This window comes from Hyaena hyaena, unplaced genomic scaffold (genome assembly GCF_003009895.1).
Source record: "Hyaena hyaena isolate Hyena2069 unplaced genomic scaffold, ASM300989v1 scaffold_297, whole genome shotgun sequence".
NCBI lineage: Eukaryota > Metazoa > Chordata > Mammalia > Carnivora > Hyaenidae > Hyaena > Hyaena hyaena.
In genome coordinates, this window is record NW_024080929.1 from 570185 (window position 1) to 586449 (window position 16265).

General features: G+C 40.0%; 1 protein-coding gene across 1 annotated transcript; it reads right to left on the bottom strand.

Annotated features, from left to right (window-relative positions):
* Positions 1-12847: 12847 nt before the first annotated feature.
* Positions 12848-13765, bottom strand: RTL4 (retrotransposon Gag like 4). The gene has a single exon (XM_039247421.1). The coding sequence runs from the start codon at positions 13763-13765 to the stop codon at positions 12848-12850; it is 918 nt and encodes a 305-aa protein (XP_039103352.1).
* Between the last annotated feature and the right edge of the window lie 2500 nt (positions 13766-16265).

Genomic DNA, 16265 nt, shown 5'->3' on the forward strand with positions numbered 1-16265 from the left:
GGACCTTTAAGCGTCCTGATTCAAGCCCTATGCAAGACCAATTAAATGAGAATCTCTAGGAGTGAGACCCAGACAGCAGCATTTATTAAAGCTCTTCAGGTGATTCTGTTTTTAAATTTTTTTTAACATTTATTCATTTTTGAGAGACAGAGACAGAGTATGAGTGGGGGAGGGCCAGAGAAAGAGGGAGACAAGGAATCTGAAGCAGGCTCCAGGCTTTGAGCTGTCAGCACAGAGCCCTGATGCGGGGCTTGAACTTACAAACTGTAAGATCATAACCTTAGCTAAAGTCAGGCGCTGAAATGACTGAGCTACCCAGGCACCCCTCTCTAGGAGATTCTAATGTGCAGCCAAGGTTAAGAACCAGGGCTTAGAAGAGGAGTCAGCAAACTCTGGTCCACATGCCAACTCCCACCCACTGCCTATTTTTGTAAATAAGATTCTATTGGCCCATTTGTATATGTATTATCTATGACTAATTTCACACTACAATGGCAGAGTTGAGCAGTTATAACAGATACTACCTGGCCCTCAACGTTTATAAATCATTCACTACCTGAATCATTACAGAAAGTTTGTCCACCCCTGCCTTAGAAAATAATTTGAGTATAGGGACCATGTCTTATTTATCTTTACCTTTTCTGAACATGACTAACAGCACTTTGCTCATCACTGCTTAATAAGTGATTGTCCAAAGAATGGATAGAAATGAGGTGGAAGGCCCTGTCTACCAAATTCATATCTGAAGTTTATTTTTACAGCAGTGCTGACATCAACCAGTATTTTGAAACATGTGACTTTCAGCCTCCTTGTTGGTTGGGAGAAGTTGACCTGGAGACAGCACTGGAGACCAACAGTTAGAGAAGCTACCTTGCCTTGCGCCCTTTATCAATTCTCAGAGCACAGTGCTGGCCTCATCACTGCCATGTGGTTTTAGGATCCCTAATTGACTTCCAGCTCTCTCAAATCCCTCCAGTTTGAGAAACACTTGAATTGTTTGACTTTTGGAGATCTCTTCCAGATTTTTTATAGGGTTCTTGAAGTAAATGACATAATGCCTGTAAAACACTAAGTAGAGTACTGAGTAAACAGTAAGCACTCAGTTAAAGGCTGCTCTGACCTTCATTATACCTATCATCACTACCAAAGGTCTCATCTACCCTGCCATGTCATAAGCCCCTTAAAGGCAGGGGCTTTGTCTTAGCCATTTCTGCCTCCCTGTCATGCCTGGCACATAGTGGGACTTCAGTATGTATTAATTTCTTTAATTGTATCCTGTCACCCCAAATAAAGCTCATGGCAAGGATGCAGATGTCAGGCTCCACCTTACCTCTCACTTTCCGCTCCCTGCATGCCTAGGCATCTGGGTGTTAATCAAGGCCATATATCAAAAATAGGCACTGACATATGTGGTAATTTTTCCAGCCTTAGGGCCATCAAAAATTAATTTGTCTACACTCCCCAAATGAACAGTAATTTTATTAAAATTCCCACCTGTGACACATACATAGTGCATTAATTTTTCCTGGGGAAAAGAACTGCCACTGAGGTAGTATTTCCAAAACACTTGTCTCAACAAGTCTAAATTACTAAGATAGTGTCTAGATGCAAATCTAGAGGACATGTAAAAGGCCAGGTCCCCAGTCTTTGACAGAAAAATGTATACAGCAAAGGCATTATAAGGCTAGCAACATTTTTCCAGTTTCAACACTGAACTGGGCTCAGGGACTGCTATGTTAGCCTGGGAATAATGCCCTGTGTTTTGGAAATATAATTGTTTATATTAATAAAATGTTACTGTACAGAGTCTCCCAGGCCAGCATGTCTGGGCTTGGCCACTTCATTGATTTTCTTAACACTGTCCTCAGGAGAAAAATGGGCTAGACATTTTTCTAGCCAGGGAGAGATCATTGTGGGGCAACATCAAAACACTTGTCAGTTCAAATAGCAGTCAGCACGAGAGTAAAGGTCAGGTCTCTGAGTACTCAAAGCTAATAGCAAAACCCTCAGATGGGGAAGTTTACTTTCCCTAGATCCTGCTTCCTCTTTACGTGCCCTTTGCCTGGCTACCACACCAATCCCACAGTGGGTGATACATTTATTTACACTTGGTCTTAAATTAATGACAAAGCTTAATGTAGGTTCTTCGCAGGGAAGGTTACATTCATACAGAGGTTACTGGGTTCAAAATAAAGGATTGACATGCTAGTAGCAGATAAATCTAAAGAAATTCATGCCAAAACAACTGAACACAGAAGAGGGGAGCCTGGGTGGCTCAGTCGGTTAAGCGTCCAACTCTTGATTTTGGCTCAGGTCATGATATCATGGTCCTGGGATCAAGCCCTTGCATCAGGCTCCATGCTGAGCATGGGACCTGATTGGGATTCTCTCTTTTTCTCCCTCCCTCTGTCCCTCCCCCTTCAAAATAAATAAATACACTTAAAATAATAAAGACAGAAGAAAATATTAAACAACTAAAAGGGAGGAATAAAACCTGACCCAGAGTGGACAAAAACAAAAATCCCAGTTCAAATTACCGCAGATTTCTCATCAGAAATCATGGAGGCCAGAAGGAAGTGGCACAAGATTGTTAAAGTGCTGAAAGAGAAGAACTATCAACCATACATTCCACATCCAGGAAAAATATCCCTCAGGAATTAAGAAATTCTTAAATGAAGGCAAACTAAGAAAATTTGTTGGCAGCAGACCTACCTCAAAAGATGGCTGAAGATGTTCTTGAAAAAGAAAGGAAATGATTAAAAAAAAATCTTGGAACACCAGTAAGAAAGAATGCTCATATCACACTGGATGGTAAAAACAAAACAAAACAAAAACAATTTTTGAGTCCATAGTGAAAGGGGAGACAGTGGCAGGGAAGAGAAGGAAGGAATGGAAGGTCTCCTTTATAGAAGAATGCTAGCTAATAACTGTAGAAGGAATGGTAGAATAAGTCACCATTTTACATCCCTTGGTGTATTAACAAGAGCTAGCAGAGATGATCATTGGGACCTAAAACCATTGGGTAAAAGTTGTTGGGAGCAGATAGTCAAAAGGTCTCAGGATAACACCATGCAATTAATTTCAACTATAAAGGGGAAAAAAAGGTATTATTTACAATATGGAGAGCCGGTGGACCACCCATGTAACCATGGGATCAAACACAATATCATTATAGGGCCAAACCAACATTGTAGGCCTACATGATACAGTGGGAAGTTCACCACATTACCTATGCAGTGGACTTTTTCAAAATAGTTAATCTGAATATAATCAGAGAAACTACCAGTAAATTCCTCCATGTGGGATATTCTACATGATAGAACTGACTGGACTGTTTGAGATTATTAATGTCAGGAATATAAGCTAGCAACAAAAATAGCCAGAGACTATTCAAGGGGGGAAGGGACCTTAACTCAATCCTGAATCATAAATAAAGCTGTAATAGACAATTTTAGGATACATGAAATAATTAATTATGGACTGGATAGAAGATGATACTATTGAATTAATGCTAAATTTCCTAAATGTCATGTAGAATAAATTTTTATTCTCCGGGGATGTCTGCTAAATTATTTAGAGCTGAAGTGCCATGATATTTACAATTTTCACACACATACGGAGGGAGGGAAGGGAGTGGGGAGGAGAGAGAGAGAGGGAGAGAGAAAGAGAAAGCAAAGCTGGCAAAATGTTTAAAATCGGCAAATCTAGTTAAAGGGTTGTTGTTTAAATGGTGCAGAGGCAGAGATTGGAGTTACCTCAAGACAAGGATTACCAGGAGCTACTAGAATCCAGAAGCAGCAATGAAAGATTCTTCCATAGAAGTGCTTGGCTCTCCGACACCTTGATTTCAGATTTTTGGCCTCCAGAACTGTGAGATTTGGTTTCTGTTGTTTCAAGCCACCACATTTGTGGTAATTTGTTGTAGCAGCCTCAAAAGCTAATATAAAGTTATATCAGGTTTCCACCGTACTTTATTTTAGGTTTGCTGTACGTTTTAAATTTTTCAAAATTAAAAAATTTTGAGAAAAAAGACATTATGGCAGGTCAAGAGAAACTGTATAAGAAACAAAATCATGTTATATTTTAATGTCTTTAATGGCACTTCCTGCTTTTTAAGATTTTATTTTATTTCTAGTTAGTTAACATATAGTATAATAATAGTTTCAGGTGTACAATATAGAGATTAAATACTTCCATACAATGCCCGGTGCTCATCATGACAAGTGCACTCCTTAATCCCCATCACCTATTTCACCCATCCCCTCCACCTCCCTTCTTTCTTGCTTTTTATTTATTTATTTTTTTAAGTTTATTTTATGGCGCACCTGGGTGGCTCAGTCAGTTAAGCATCTGACTTCTGCTCAGGTCATGATCTCACAGTTCGTGGGTTCAAGCTCCTGTCTGTGCCGACAGGTCAGAGCCTGAAGTCTGCTTCAAATTTTGTGTCTCCCTCTCTCTCTGTCCATCCCCTGCTCATGCTGTGTCTCTTTCTGTCTCAAAAATAAATAAACATTAAAAAGTTTTTAAGTTTATTTACTTCGATGGGGCATGGAAGGGCAGAGAGAGAAAGAAGGAGAGAGAGAGAATCTCAAACAGGTTCCATACTGTCAGCAAAGGCGCGAACACACAGTTCGTGAGATCATGACCTGAACCTAAATCAAGAGCCGGTGGCTTAACCAACTGAGGCACCCAGGCTCCCCGCCTGCTTTTAATTTTTTTTTAATTTTTAAAAAAGATGTTTATTTATTTTTGAGAGAGAGACAGAGCATGATCAGGGAGGGGCAGAGAGAGAGGGAGACACAGTATCCGAAGCAGGCTCCAGGCTCTGAACTGTCAGCACAGAGCCCGACGCAGGGCTTGAACCCACAAACCACGAGATCATGACCTGAGCTGAAGTCAGATGCTTAACCGAATGAGCCACCCAGGTACCCCTTTTCTGCTTTTTATACTAGAGATTCCACATCCTCCTTTCACACTGGTCTCCACAAACTATATAGCCGGCCCTGGTGTTAGGATGGACCTCCTTAAAACTCTGCTCTGTGGTCAGTGTTGGCTAGTATAGGCCTGAATATATGAGGGCAAGGGAATCCAGCAGGAGGAGGGCCAAGAGCTGCAGTGCCCAGGGATGGGGCAAGACCTGACAAGTGACCTTGATGGCTGTGAAAGTTTAAAACCAAATCAGATATACACTTGCATTGTTTTCTGTTTCCTGCTTATGTCCTCAACCATGTTTTTAAGATTTTGAAGTCTTAAGACCTTGCCTTCCATTTCTTTGAGTCTCTTACAGCTGATGGCATTGTGCTAGGCACAGAGTCGGTTTTTAATTATGACTTGAATTGTGGTTTGTGGTGGCTAGAGGGAGAGTAAGGAATGCAGGAGACAGCAGAAGAAATTTGAACACCTCTAACCTAGTCCTTTCTAGGTTGCTGAAACAAAACAAAAGTACATCTCTTAAATTGAGACCCATGTCATTTGAGGGATTAGGTAATGAGAAAGAAGTAGAAATGCATCCTTGGTTAGAAAGGGGATAGACCATTATGTTTAGTTCATCCAGATGTATCCTCCAAGCAAGCCACTTCTACAACAGTCTCAATGCGTAAAAGAAGAATCCATGATATGGGATTGAGAATTTGACAAGAATAACTGATTCTGGGTATAGAGTTAAATATCCTTTCTCATCCAAAGATATCTGTGCTGTTGTTTCCATCATGTGTTATATGGTTTAGGAGAATGTATATTCTAACAGACCCTTTGTATATATCCTTCAAATGTCTGTAGTACTTTTTGCCATTTATTAATTTTTTTTGTGGTTGCTTAACAAGTACTTCTATATCATTTATTATATGTCAGACACAATGTTAAATTTTTAAAAAATATTCATATAACCTTATATAGAATAAGAAACTGAGGCACAGAGAGGTTAAGGAAACTGCAAAATTTTATCCAGTTAGTGAGACCTAGAGCCAACGTTTGAACTCTCACAGTCTGGCTCCAGAGTTCCCCACTCTTAACCACTATACTTTGTTGTCTTGCTATATACTTGGAAAAGGTGAGGTGTTGATTATGGGAAAGGCCTTGGGCCACAACCTGCTTCCCAAACCCTAAGTAGCCATCTCATATTTGTTTACAAAATAATGACAGGACTTTGAGGCAGAAACTTATAATCCTTTTGGAAGGTGATTGGTCTACACAGGGCCACTCTCTATCTACCCAGTAAGCCAAACAAAACTCATGAATCCAGTAGATCCACAAAGATTTGCCTGACATAGAAGTTGGGAGTTTCTGTATTAGAGGATTAGAAGTGGGGCAGAGTGCTTAAGATTGCCTAATACCATTAGTACAGTCTAAGAACTCTCCCCCTCCCCCCATTACTAGGAATTGATTAGTCAAATTGATATATTGGGCTAAAAACGTATAGTTTTAGTAGGGAAAATCATTTTTTCAGAACTCTGGGTTTCAAAACACAGAAAACTCTACCTAATATGCCTCCATAAAAAGATTTTATTAATTTACTTGGCTAAACACCCTCAGGCATAGCTAGAGTCAGTGATTCAAAAATTGCCAAAAGGATTTGGTTTCTCTCTACCTCTCAGTTCTGCTTCCTCAGGATATCTATATTCTTGAATGGGCTCTCCTGTCTTAGTCAGAAATGGCTGTCAACAGTAATCCAGACTATATCTTTCTATATCCCATTCCAGCAGAAAAAAAAATGAGGACGTGTCCAACATTTCCAAGAAAAGCCATAAAATTCACTCTGATTGGATAAGTTTAGGATACAAGCCCACACTTGGTGTAGTCACAGTTGCCAGGAAAATTCTGTCTGACCATTGATGTAGGCCTGGGTCTTGGGGCTGGAGGTGAAATTTCATTCAGGAATGTGGACTGAAGTGGGAAAGAAGTTGAATCTCTGTATGAAAATTAGGGTCCATTGGCAAAAGTAGAATGCTTGCTGGGGAAGCAAATAGCAAATACCCCCCACAACCACATCTGACAATGTCTTAGAGTTGTTTGATGCAGGAAGTATGCACGTTGATAAAAGGCACCAGTGAAATTCATTTATTTAGACTACTCAAAGCACCATAAGCAAGCCTCTACAAAACCCCATTGTTTCATCATAAATATGGGATTTAGAGGCAACAAACAAACAAACAAACAAAAAAACCCATAGGGTTAAATAGGCCATTTGAAAGGAGAAGTATAGGGGTGCCTGGGTGGCTCATCTGGTTAAGTGTCTGACTTTGGCTCAGGTCATGATCTCACGGTTCGTGGGTTTGAGCCCTGTGTCGGACTCTATGCTGATAGCTGAGAGCCTGGAGCCTGCTTCAGATTCTGTGTCTCCCTCTCTCTTTGTCCCTCCCCTGCTCACGCTGTCTCTCTCTCTCTCTCTCTCTCTCAGAAATAAGTAAATCATTTTTAAAAATTTAAAAAAAAGAAAGGAGAAATATAAACAGTGACATGGTCTGATTTCATACTTCAATATATTGTGGATCATGTGTCAGGAAACTTTTTCTGTAAAGGACCAGACAGTAAGTATTTTTGGTTTGGTGAGCCATACATGTCCTAGCATGAAAGCACCCATGGACAACATGCAAATAAATGAGTTTGGCCAAATGCCAATAAAATTTTATTTTTAAAACAGGCAGTAGGCTGGATTTAGACCACAGGTGGTAGTTATAGACAGATAGAAATGTCCTATGTAGAAATATGGGCTCTGTTGTTACATATATGTAGATTTGAGTCTTGCCTCTTACTTACCAGCTCTATGTCCACGAATAATTTCCTTAAGTAGTCTAAACCTCTATTTTCTCATCTGCAGAATAGAAGTAATAATAAGAAATATATACATGAGTCATTATGCAAATTGAAAGAGAAAATGTACATAAATCAAAGAATATAATGCCTAGCATGTATGTAGTAAGTGGTCAGTAAATAGTAACTCTTTTTATTATTATTTGGAATGTCCATGGGGAAAAACTATAGGACAACATTGTGAGAGAGAAGAAAAATGAGCTTCAGTGTTGTTTTAAGGATACATATTTATTAAAATATTCCAGCTAAATTTTTAGAGTAGCAGAATTTATGTCACCAGTACAACTCAGGAAAGAGAATTGCAGCTTTCAGGGAAGGGTCCACAATGACTCTTCTCTCAAGATTCTGATAAAACTAAAAAATGCCCCAGAGTTACTGGAGGCCATTTGTTTAAAAGGTTATTTATATATTTTGAGAAAGAGAGACAGAGAGAGCAATCAGGGAAGGGGCAGAGAGAGAGGGGGGGAGAGAATATTCCAAACAGGCTCTGTGCTGTCAGTGCAGAGCCTGACGTGGGATTCTAACTCACAAACCGAACCCATGAGATCATGACCAGACCTGAAACCAACAGTCGGAGGCTTAACTGACTGAGCCACCCAGGAATACCCCCAGATGTCATTTTTAAAAGCATCAGTAATAAAAAATATTATCTTGTCCAAATTTATTTTGTGTCCATGCCTGGAATTCTGCATATACTTGTAATGATTGTCCTTCACTAAAGACAGAGTACAGTTAGAGAAGATTTGGAAAGGGCATGCTGGAGAAATTACTAGTTTATGTGGGTGAACACATGAAGGCCCACTATGTTTAAAATGAATTTATAATACTGACTTTATAAAGGTGTGGTGAGCATTAAATGCCAAAATTGTATATTCCATTTTTTAGTAATGTGGACTTAAGTATCATTAACAAATTAATGCACTCAGCACACAGCCTGGCCTAAAGTAGGCATTCACCAAGTATTAGTTCCCTTTCTTTAGATGCACACAAAGCTAGACCTTATGCCCAAAGGGATGAGTCGTCCATGCATAGGAAAAACTGAAATTCTATATGACTCTCCAGTGGATTATTATGAAGCAAATGGGATTGATGGAATACAGTCACAACTGGCTTATTGCTGAACTGGACCATTAAGAGAACCAGAGCCATGTTAGATATGTACTAGAAATCAGTGTGCAGGAAGCAGTTTCAAGTAAACTCAAGAACCAAAGCCAATACCAGGAAGTAATACCAATAATTTAGTGCATAAATGTTCAAAGTTATAGTGGCAATCAAAACTGGACAGCATGGTCTAAGTACCAAGATATTCCTACTGACTCTACTAAATGGTGTAACTCACTTCTGGGACTTTTGTTATTAAAATGTGTGCAGTGAATCATGCTTGGAGATGATACTGAGGATCCATGATGCTAAACTCCCTTGAAAGCTTTTTCATTCTCTTGGCCAAGTGAGACCTGAAGCTTCATAGGGAGGCAGTGAAACATACCCACCAATATAGAAAGCTTTACGGATGTGATATAAGCTCCCAGAGTTTGTCCAAAGATATGTGGTGTTAGATTTTGCCAAGATGCTGGTATATCCTAAATGCTCTATTTTGTTTCAAAAATGACTATTTTGGTTATAGGCTAGATAATGCTGGGTGGAAAAGATCTTCCAGAGTAAAGAAAAGGGTGATATCTGTTTTACTATCCTAGATAGAGGTAAAGGCACTGACAGCATGGGTCACTGTCCTCTGGACAGAATGAAGATGGCGAGTGTTAGAACAATTATACAGTTCTCCCTCTTTGAAGGTGGTTATCAGGGGCTCATGTCTATAGTCATGTGTTAAGTCTTCATCCATGATTGTATATTCTAGTGGTTAGACTGAACCATGTAGTATTGTAAGAAGCAATTACTTAGTAGCAGGTATCATGCTTCTGGGTGTGAGTGAAGGTAACTGCAAGAATTAAAAACCACAGGCATTTTGGAATTTTATTACAGCTGGAGACAAAATGAGAGAGATAAAGAGGAAGGATGATTGTTGATGTAAAGCTCTCAGGGAGGACAATCTTCAGCAGACTCAATATGGTTCACACTGTGGTGTTGACTTTGCATAGTGAAAATCTTATTTTTTTCCTCCAATGTTCTCAGTAGTGATTAGGAACTGAAGAACCAATGCCATTAAAACCCACAAAAAAGGTAATGTATAAGCCAAAGCCAATTTATTTATTTATAATGAGAATTAACTGCAAAGTAGGCTAGAATACTCATGTCAGCTGGTTAGCAAATTTTCTCCCCACAACAAAGTTTATATGGGAACATAATTACAATCCGATTACTTCTTAGAGCATGGGGTCACAGCAAGAGGAGTTTAGTGGCAATCTTAATGGCTAATAACACAAACTGGGATGGCCTGGTGCCTCCACTTCACTGTACATAGACCTACCAAATGATCTCTTGGTCGACATCTCCTCTCTTAGTCTACAGATTAGTATATTACTGATGCCCTATGATGCTCTTTAATTGCCCACCTTTTCTAGACTCCCTGAAGACCATTCTCTTGTTAACAATTCTTTCTTCAGACTTATCATAAAATCATGAGATTTTATCTTGCTAGATGACATCAACCATGTAACAGATCTGCCTCCTTAAAAGTACAATCTTGATTGGACCTGGTGCTCCCCAAGTCAAGCCTTTGTAGTTGCAGACTACATCTTTAAGTACGTTACATGTCATCTGTTCTCAGTAGATTTTAATTAATTTCACTCTCAGAGAAGTTCACTTTGGTATATGTTTGGGGGAAACATCTGTAGAACTCTATGCTAAGGAGTTTAGTTTAGTTGAAGTGGATGGTGTCATTATAACAAAATTTTGAAGTGGTAAATAAAATGGTTGCTAATTAGTAGACAGTAAAGCATTATCCCAGTATCTTATTCATATGCTCAGTATGGCTGTTGGATTGTATCACATAGAAAACAAGAATTTCTTGGCTGAGAATTCCTCAACAAGGGGCTTCTAGAAATGAGAGATTTTATAGCCTAGAATTAATTATCTGTTCTGAGTGGCTATGAAATCTGAAGATACTTTGGAGAAGAAGATGATGTTGCTGCAGAGGGAAAGTCCAAACAAGAAATAAGGTGATGTATCTTTGTGAAAGAGCACACAAAGACAAATTGTATCCCTAAGATAAAGAAAGATTGGTGATGAAGCCAAATGAATGCTTCCATCAGCATTCTGGGGCCATACTAAGTTCAGTAAGGAAAGTGACTGGAGGCTATTGGGTTAGTCCTTTATTACAGAATTGGTGGTGCTATATCAGGATTCCTCCAGGCAATCCCAGAGACACTTAAATTTCAAAAAGATCTACTTGTTAGAGACTTTCATACAATCACAGTACCACAGTGAGAATTTCTTGGCACAACTGGTCTCCTTGTTATAGAGCATATGGAGTAAGGTGTATGTATAGCAAACTGTTGATAAAGGAGACCCCTTGTGAATGCAAATAAGGATTGGCACAGTGGTTAGTGAGGCATTGATGGACAAAACAATCTATTTGTTAGTGCTACAGGATGAAAATGGTAAGGTCTTGGCTGGGTTTAAGTACTATCAAAGTTAATATCATTCTCCAGGAACAAGGCCAAAGTACAATGACACTTCGTATTCTGAGAGGCCTTGATGGCTGCTAGGGAATATGGAATTACTGATTTTTCTTCAGGAAATCAATTATGGGGACATATATCAGCATCAATAAGCAGGGAACAGAGGACTGATTATTACCAGCAAACATCAATTGTCACCGTACCTTCTTAACATTTTAGAAAATTGTGTTTCTCCAACATGACACTACTTTTGTGCAGAAGCATTAGGAATCCATACACAGAGCTGATGTGTGCCAAAACCACACATCAAACTCTCACTTCTTCTTGAGCTTTATGTATGGATGGTGTTGATGTATTTGTCCCAGGATTTTTTCAGATGGGATGGTTCAGAGAGTAGTCTACCATTAATTGCTTTTCAAGATTCTCAACTAGATGAGGCTCCCCAGAGGTGGTGCATAAGGGTATAGAACTCAACATCAATGGGCAGTATAATAGACCATCCAGGTACAATAGACACAGTAATTATGATAAGACTCCTTTCCCAACTCTCAATAAATATTTGTCAGATGTCATTATCCTAGACCATTTTGACTTGGCCATTAGACATACTATGGCCTAAAATAGGTTGTTGGGGAAGGGGGGAGGAATCTGGAAATAGTAGGGCCTGGCTAAAACATGTACCTGCCTGAAGGGCTAGTTGTCAAGGAAGCAGACCAACAGTTCCAATCAGTGTTCAAGGGCCCATGCCATCTGGTTAGTCAATAGCCAAGAAATCCATTTTGGGGGGTAAGCAGAAGTCTTTAAATGGCAACAAAATGCATAGCTGTATGGAAAGGTAGTAGAGCTGTGTTTCCATGAGTGTTGGTTTGTGTTGAAGCTGGACTCTCGTCAATAGTTGGAGCAGGTTCCAGCCTCCAGTAGAAAAATGTTCGTAGGATATGAAAAAAGAAAAGAAAAGAAAAATGTTGGTAGGATATGGGATGCAGTTAGGAATTCAACCAAAGGTCCGAAACCAACAGGGAACTAGAATATATATTAATGAGGGTGAAGGTGAAAGTTTTGGGCCTAATCTTAGGCATAGAAGACTTAAGCCAAGAAACTCAACCCAGACCTCATTCATTAGAGGGAATAGAGTTCCCAATGTACTTCCAGGGATGTTTTCATTGGCTCAGACTGGCCAGCTTTGCCTACAGAGTTTCTTGGGTTATTGGTTCTAAATCCAGAAAGTGTCTGTGAATTGTTTTCATCATTGCTGGATTTGGTTTAGTTTGGTTTGGTGATGTGTCACCAAATAAACAAGATCTGGTTATTTAAATTCCGAAAATCACATGAGTTCATGACTGTCTATGAAGTGGTATCATGGTTCCCCACCTGTATTTTAAATGTTAGTGCAGGATATAAATTAATAAGGCTGTAAGTGAGAGGGATATAAGTTTACAAAGTGACCTGCCTGGGCTCTCTTACTGGCGAGTTGGGTTACTTATCCTTGCTGGGGCTCGAGAACGTTTGGCTAGGCAATCTCTTGTGAAGTGACCAGCCTGGCTGCAGTAGAGGCACAGCTGAGCTTCTTGCTGGCGGGCTCGTTTGGCTGGGGTGAGAGGTGGCTGGCTTCCACGCAACTGTATAGGTTCTTCCTTGGGTGGTATATCTGTGGGGGCAGAAAAGGGTTGGTGGTGGATCAGAGAAGCCAACACTGGGAGCTGGGTCTCTGACTGTAGAAGCTCTGGCCTGTCACTACGCTTCTTGTCCAACTGAATACACTGAGTGATCAGGTCTGGAAGGTTGTCCATCATATCTGTGTCACTCACTTCATCCTGGATGGAGTCAGCTATTCCCTCTTGGAAGTGATCACTCTGATTAGTTTCATTACAGCTCAGATTTTGAGCAAGAAGCTTGAAAGTAGAAGCATCTTGCTGACAGGAGTTGTCCTCTTTATTCAGAGGGTCTGTTTCCTGTTTTGTAGGCTCACCAAATGATTGCTTGAACTCAAGAACAAACTTTTCATATTGTTTCATCAGAGTGTTCTGGTCAGGCCCGGATATGACTCCACAACTTTCCATCTTCTGAGATAGGTAGTTAAAAAAGAACTTGACTTGGATATCATCTACAGGATTCGGGATCTTGACAGTTGTCAGGTAGGTAGTCACCTGTGCGAGAAACCCTGAGAGACTGTCAGGGTCACCATGAAACTGAGAGAGACGCTCAAGTGAGCAGGGTACAGACATCATTGGGGTGTCCAGGGTGGGCATGATTTGGCCCCTCATATCAGGGTTCTCTTCTGTCAGATGCTGTATTTGTGGCTGCAGAAACGGGTTTTCTGCCTGAAGGGAGGAATGCTCTACCTGCAAGGTAGGTGGTGTTTCTATGTACTTCTCCATTGTATCTTCTGGAATCAAGTGAGACTAAGTAGAATTGAGTGCCAGTATTTGAAACCAATGGGCAGACAGTAGGGCTTCCTCTGTTATCTGAGAGATAGTATCATAAGCAAGTAGCCAAAACTGCTAGCTATGAAACAGTCACAAGGGGAAACAGAGATGAATTTGAGAGATGCCAAAATTGTCCACTACTCAATGTTGTCTCTTCTTATGGAGAATGTCGATGTTCTGCACATTCAGAAGTGACAAATTACCTTAGGACACATAGAGGATTTGGAATTAAGAAGATGAATACAAAAGTCACAGATTTTTCTCCCCACCCCCCTCCTTGTATATAATATAGGGTAAATTTGCCCTCAAACTAAGCCTTTCATTCTAAAGTACCCCTTTCTATCAGAGAATCAAAGAATTTTACAACCCAAAGTGATCTTAGAGGTCATCCAGGGCAAATTCATAATTTCATGAACGAGAAAACAGAGACCCAGAAAGGTAAAGATGTTTACCAAGGTCACACAACTACTTAATATCAGAGCTGCATGCTCATCAGTACTGCTGTGTGAAATGGCACTTCCTCTAGGACCACAAATGTTTTCATTTGTACATGCTACTTGGGCATGATTATGGTTCATGCCCCTTCCTATATAAAATGTGATCTGGGAACCAGCACCATCAACATCACCAGGGAGACTCTTAGAAATGCAGACTCTTAGGTTCCACTCCAGACCTCCAGAATTAGTATTCCACTTAAACCAATTTTCCAGGTGATTCAAATGTGCATTGAAATTTGAGAGAAACACTTACCTTTTTTTTTTTAAATGTTTTATTTATTTCCAGGAGAGAGAGAGAGAGAGAGAGAGAGACAGCGTGAGCAGGGGAGGGTCAGAGAGAGAGGGAGTCACAGACTGAAACAGGCTCCAGGCTCTGAGCTGGCAGTCAGCACAGAGCCTGACGCGGGGCTCGAACCCACGAACCGTGAGATCATGACCTAAGCGAAAGTCGGACGCTTAACCGACTAAGCCACCCACGCGCCCCAAGAGACAAACACTTATATAAAGAGCATTTATTCCTAATTGGAATAATCACGGGTTGGACTTTAACCTCAGTGCTCCAATCCTGCATTGCTGTGGCTATCTGATTGCTGCAGTGGTAGTTAATCTATATTTTTTTAGATTCATAGTCCTTATCTAAGGTCACATTTGGTTGTCGTGGAGATGATTAAGCCGCCACAGGCAAGATGAAGAGGTGAAGTTGGAAACGTAGTAAACAAGAATAGAATATTCATAGAAGTATAAAGATCAAAATGTTTAGTAGTCATCCTTGCATTGATAATAAGAATAAACCAACTCATTAAGGTTAAAAACTAGCCCCAAACATATGGCATATCAGTTGAACTATTGAGCAGCACAATTCCTTTTTTTTGTTGTTGCCCTTCCCTTGTGTAACATGCCATTTAATTGTATTTAAATTGGCCACTAGAGGGCAAATATCCTTGAATGTAAGACTCGATTCTCTAGGTTTGATGGCTTCTCCTCTCTAGATCTATGGAAGAGATTATTGGAAGACTGAAATTGTATAAGATTGGTGGCCAGAAACTTAACCAACCACTAGCATTAATCTGTTGTATGACAGAAGAGCTCATTTGGGTCTCAATTTCCCCCTTTCATTTAATGAGGATGACTATCTTGTCTATTTCAGAAAGGTGTGGTGAGTATCAATGAGATAGTAGATAGGCACTCAGAGTGGCAGAGAGAGAGAGAGAGATTGAGAGAGAGAGAGAGAGAAGTTCCCCAAGTTGTTCCAATGCAGGTAACAATATTGTTGGTGAGGCTCTTCCCTTATCACATATTATCAAAGTAGGGAGATACTGTCATATTCTTTCTTTCTTCCTTTCCATATCTCACAAATCTAGTATATATTTCCACTTTCCAGGTGCCCATCCATGAATTTATTGCTGCCAATCCATCTGGGTGTCAATTGAAAGATAACATGTTAATTAATTAATAAGGGTTAATGATTGGCCTTTCTCAGGGAATTCACTTTTTCCTCAAATTTTAATGTGCATAAGAATCAACTTGGTCCCAATAGCCAACAATTCCTATTCAATGGCCTTCTATTCAATAGGTCTTGGGTGAATACCAGGAATCTGTACTTTAGCAAGCTGCCCAGATTTCTGATGTCGGTGGTCCCTGTGAGAAAAGCCACCTCAAGGAATAAAGCCATATTACAAGATTATAGAGAAGTAAGAATGGGGAGGGGACACATTTGGAAGTAGGAGACATTCTAATGACATAGAATAGGTGGTAGCCTATTCTACTTCTGCATAAAACCAGCAAAGAGCCCACACTGTTCTTTACAACTGCTCTTCTCTCTCAGACAGTAGAGTGCAAGAGTTTAGCATGTAGGTTCTAGAGTTAGACTGATCTAGGTCCAAATCCTGGCTTGGCCAAAAGTTTTGTGACTCTGGAATGTTACTTAACCTCTCTGAGAATCAGTTTCCAAATTT